This window comes from Monopterus albus, unplaced genomic scaffold (genome assembly GCF_001952655.1).
Source record: "Monopterus albus unplaced genomic scaffold, M_albus_1.0 scaffold69.1, whole genome shotgun sequence".
NCBI lineage: Eukaryota > Metazoa > Chordata > Actinopteri > Synbranchiformes > Synbranchidae > Monopterus > Monopterus albus.
Window position 1 is genome coordinate 4,767,323 of NW_018127949.1, and position 4,822 is coordinate 4,772,144.

Here is a 4,822-nt window from a genome sequence, read left to right on the forward strand (position 1 = left end):
AACTCAGCAAAGAAAGGAAGAAGTGCCATGATGATAAAGATCAAGAGACACTAAGGGATCGTGTGTCCCGTTTTTAAAGATCTATCCAACAAATTCAGCTGGGCAGAGAAAAATAGGATGCTAATAACACAAGGAAATCAATCTCAGTACAACTTGAAGGGGTGAATATATCAGAGAAACATGAGACACTAAACAGGAAAACTCAACGCTGTGTGGTCTTATCCATTTTCCCTCAGTGAGAAGCAATGAAGAGCATGAGAAGATTTCCTAATAAAGGTTTATTTTCCATCAACCCATGTCCTACTCTATAAGAAAAAAAGGATGAATCTCAACCTCTCCTTTTTATGCGTTTCACTTCTTGTTTATGTCGGAAATGGCTCGCCCTAGAGTTAGCAGTTGGCTGTTTATGCATTTTAAGTATAATACACTACACTGTCCAAAAATGAAAGAAATTAAGAAAATTAAAACACAAAGATATCAACCCTGCCCCCACTGTGTTGTTCTATATTTGTGTGTGTGGATATAAACATTTATTTTAACGTGTGTTTCATATAACTGCATTGTGTTTTTTCCGGTTAATACGTCAGTAAAGGTGTGCTATTTTGATACCTGTCTCTATATCTGAGTGTTTCTGTACGAGTGGATCTACTCTGTTAACTGGTGACGTAGTGCTTTGTAGAGGGCTGCCCATACAGCCCGTAGAAATCTGCATGTCTGTGCGTCTGTGAGGCATCTATCCAGTCCCTCACTGCCAAGCCTTGCATGGACGGACCTCCAGAGGCCAGGCCAGGGGGAGGGGGGTAGTCTTGGGTGCTGACCCAGGGGAAGGAGCCCGAGCGGGGGTATGGGGGATGACTGCGGTGTCCCGACACCGAGGGCACTCCAGAGCAGTAGCAGTTATCCATTGTACACACTAGGATCTTCCGGCCACCGTACTGAGGCAGCATGGCCTGTTGGGAGGAGTGTGAGGAGCTGCTGCCTCCAGGAGGAAAGTGCGAGGAACCGAACACGGAGCCTGAATGGTGGTTGGTCAGCGAGCTACTTCCACTTCCTGTCCCACTACTCTCGCTGATATGAGGCGGGCCACAGGGACCGACAGGCTGCTGATTGGTAGACTGGCCTTCCCCAGAGGCAGAGCCTGAGCTCAGGTAGGGCTGCTTGGCTAATGATGAAGAAGAAGAAGATGAGGAGTCCTTGAAACCAGGAGCGGCAGCTTTTCCAACGTTCCCACTTCCCTCTGGAAAAGCAGTGGAATGGTTCCGTTTCTCTGCTCCAGAGCTAGAGCTCTGACCACTGGGATAGGCAGGAACAGACTGCAGGAAGGTTGAGGGAGGGTTGAGAGGAGCTGAAAAAGAAGAGAAAAGGTGTGAAATATGAGGAGATAAGTGATGATTAAAACAAAAACATGTTCGCGGCTGTCATGTCCTGCATTGAAACCTTTTAAGTTAAGTGTGTTTAACCGCATTTGAAATCCTACCTTCCAGTGTTCTCTTCAAGCTCTTCTCTCTTTTGGAGATTTCAGAAAGGAAAAGCTTGGAGTTCAAATTCCCAACTTTGTAAGGAGGGAGACTGCTGCCCACACATGCCTGAGACCTGCAGCAAGCGTCAGGAGACATGCAAAAGTCAAGATGAGTCTGCCTGGAAACATCGTCTGAATATCATAGAACCCTAGGCAAGATGCATTTTAAGAATCCTGTAATGACAACCTTTCTCTCACCTGTCTGTGAGTATTTTAACAGGTTTGGTGTTTTTCATGAAGCTCAGTTCTTCTGCCTTACTGAAGGCCGTGTGGATAGAGCTCAGCAGTTTCTGAGCTTCATGGCGCTGCTCTCCCAGAGCCAAAACCTGGGCTGCATTCTCCTGGCAGAACCGAGCATGAGCCCGATCCAGAGCCTCCAGTGTCCGACCAAGGTCCTCCTCCAGGAGCTGGTGCATCCGCTGGTACTGCAGACGCACCTCATCTTTCAGCTCACACACCCTGTCCTGTACAGAGGGACACACAAACATCAATTTACTGAAAATTAAGCTTGCATTACATAACACCGCGAGGACTCTCTGAAAGCTGTGTTTACGCCCACAGAGCAGACTGCAAAAACATACCTCCACCACACACTTATCGGAGTCGAGTTTGCAAAGCTGCTCTTCGATCTCCTGTGCTCGTTCCTCCACGCGCTCCTGCTGTCTCAATAGGCTTTGCTGTGTGAGGTGAGAAACAGACAGAGAAAAGAAAGAAGGTCTTAACCTTTGAGAAGATGTGACCTCAGTTAGCCACTAGCATCCCCTCCCCATGCCAGAGATATTAGGAGCCGGGAGCTGGCTAATTTAGTCTCCATCCAGCACACAATCCCTGTGGGGGAGGAAGGAGGGGATGCTGTCATGGTAACCAACAGCTATTTTGTGTTTGCATTAGCGAGTGAGGACTAATGACAGGGGAGCGAGCAGAGATAGATAAATGGGCATACAGAGGCTGTCCTCTCTCTGCTCTCCCCTTAGTGCACCTCCTCTCCACTGCCTCCTACTTCTTCTGCTTTCTAAAACATGCAGTCACACAGTAGAGGCTGCTCTGTGAGCAATGCAGTGTTGTGGCATCAACAGTCTTTCTGGGATGATGATGATGGCATGTGCAGAACAGCAGATGCCTGCTCAGACCAAACTAAGATGTCAGCTGGTGGCCAAAACACACAAATCAATAAAACACAATAAACAGAATCACCAATCCCTTAATGCGCCCTACACTGCAAGTCTGAAAGTAAAAATATCAGTGACACAGATTTACTAATCCTTAATGTGAATATTCAGTGTGAAATATGAACAATCCTACCTCAACATTTAATGATAGGAAAGCATATTGAGGAGATGGAGCAAAATAAATCGATTAATCAATATATGACTGCTGCAGTGAGAGAAAGACAAACGTGCGTATTGAATTTCATGGTAATCAAACTTATATTTGTCAAGACATTTTACTCAAAAACAAAAATGTCAACCTCATGGCCAGAGGAAAAGTCAAGGGATCGCCAGAGTCTAAACAATTCAACCTCTGGAGGCCATGAATGCTTGTACGGGGTTTCACAGCAATCCATCTACTAGCTGTTGAGATACTTGGTTCAAAATGGTGGACTGACTAACAACTGGTGGTGTGGCTTAAAAAAAAAAAAAAAAAATTCTGTCACTAATCCCTTAAATCAATATTTTATTCACAACCTGAAGGTCTATTCATATATCATCGCTTCTATTTAATCATTCCAGCCAAACAGAGGCAGATTTTATCTTGCATACCTCTGGGCCTCTGCAGCACATGGCTGGGAACCACTGCCCTAGATATCTCTCTCTCTCCCTCACACACACACAGTCGGTGAGGTTAGATCCAGGACTGAGACCTGGTTGTACTGACTGACTGATTGACTGAGTTAGGCGTTGAGCAGAAGCCAGGGGAAAAACAGGGTTGAAGCTTCCCAGAAGGGGAACCAAATGCACGGGATATCTTTGGGGGAGAGGGGGGTGTAAAAAGGCAAGGGCGCTCTTTAGCTGTCATTTCACCACAGTGTCTTTTCCATCAAAGTCACCAGAGCAGGAGAGTAGAGCCAGGGGGAAGGTCGGACCTTGCCGGGAGCGGCGGGCGGGTGGTGTGAGTGAGTGAGGTGAATTTGGAGGGGGCTGACAGAGGTGAAGAGCAGAGGAGTGGCTCTTTGGAGGGAGGGGGTTTACATTCATTTGATCACAGTCAACATGGAGGACGCATTAGTTATTACCATGAGTAAAATCACATTTTATTGCAGTATATGGTGTTCACTGTGTAAAAGAGCACCTCTGCTCTTTATTTAACAATAACAAAACTGAAGTACAAAAAGTATTAGCATCAAAATATACCTCAAGTACCGAAAGGAAAAGTATTCCTTATGCAGAATGGCACATTTCATATTACTGGATTATGATTACTCGTTCATCACTTTAATGTTACAGCTGGTTAAGGTGGAACTAATGTTAAGTACCTGATATATTTGCCTCTAAAAGAAGCCCATATTATCAGTATCTACGTATATTCTGGTCAACAGAAATGCTAAAGATACAGTACTTCAGATCTAATTTAGAAACAATGCTGCCACTGTAATTCGAGTGACACAGGATTTCTTATATTTTTAATTAAAAAGCCCAGGAATGACTTAAACTACTTATTAGTTGTTTTGCAATTTATAGACCAAAACAACTCATTTACAGAGGATATAGTAATCACATTAACCTATAAGAAATTAATCAATCACAGTCCTACTTTTGATGATGTCTTGAATTTGTTTTTAGAGACTTGTGGCTATATAACGGTGCTACATCTGCATTTTCTTCTTACTTATGACCTTGCTTTCATTTGTGGCAAACAAAAATCAGCCATTCTATCAACGCCACTGATTTTTCAACTGTAAAATGTCCCACTCAAAACATGTTCCATTCTTTAACAATTCAAATGTAAGACATGCTTATTAAAAATATATCATGTTCATGCTAAAAATGAGCAAAACCTGATATTACAGGATTATTTTTAGTCATTACACAGTGTGATTATAGATCAAGCAGAAGATGTAGATGTAAAAAATTCTGGTAATACAGCTTTTAACTTCAGACCAGGCCCCTTTTTATGCTCTCTTCTGTGCCTGAGGTGACCAACAAAGCTGAGTCATAGCATCACCAACAGGAAATACATGACACAGCTGACACCTAGACAGGGTGTAGGGTGAACTACATGAGTCAGTCAGCAGTGAAGCCTTCTTGGTTCTCCCTCTGACTAAACTGCCCTGTCACACGACCCTTAACAAAACATTAAAAAGTA

At 43.9% G+C, this 4,822-nt stretch overlaps 1 protein-coding gene across 2 annotated transcripts in view; it reads right to left on the reverse strand.

The window, feature by feature from the left end:
- Window positions 1–6: 6 nt before the first annotated feature.
- The window catches only part of trim8b (tripartite motif containing 8b), an 8,433-nt gene continuing 3,617 nt past the window's right edge, over window positions 7–4,822 (reverse strand). For both annotated transcript variants that reach the window (XM_020605218.1, XM_020605217.1), the window contains 4 exons: window positions 2,101–2,196; window positions 1,718–1,983; window positions 1,478–1,593; window positions 7–1,345 (listed from right to left, as the gene is read on the reverse strand). In XM_020605218.1, coding sequence (XP_020460874.1) covers window positions 654–1,345; window positions 1,478–1,593; window positions 1,718–1,983; window positions 2,101–2,196 — 1,170 coding nt within the window. In that variant the 3' untranslated portion in view covers window positions 7–653. The remainder of the gene's footprint in view (window positions 1,346–1,477; window positions 1,594–1,717; window positions 1,984–2,100; window positions 2,197–4,822) is intronic.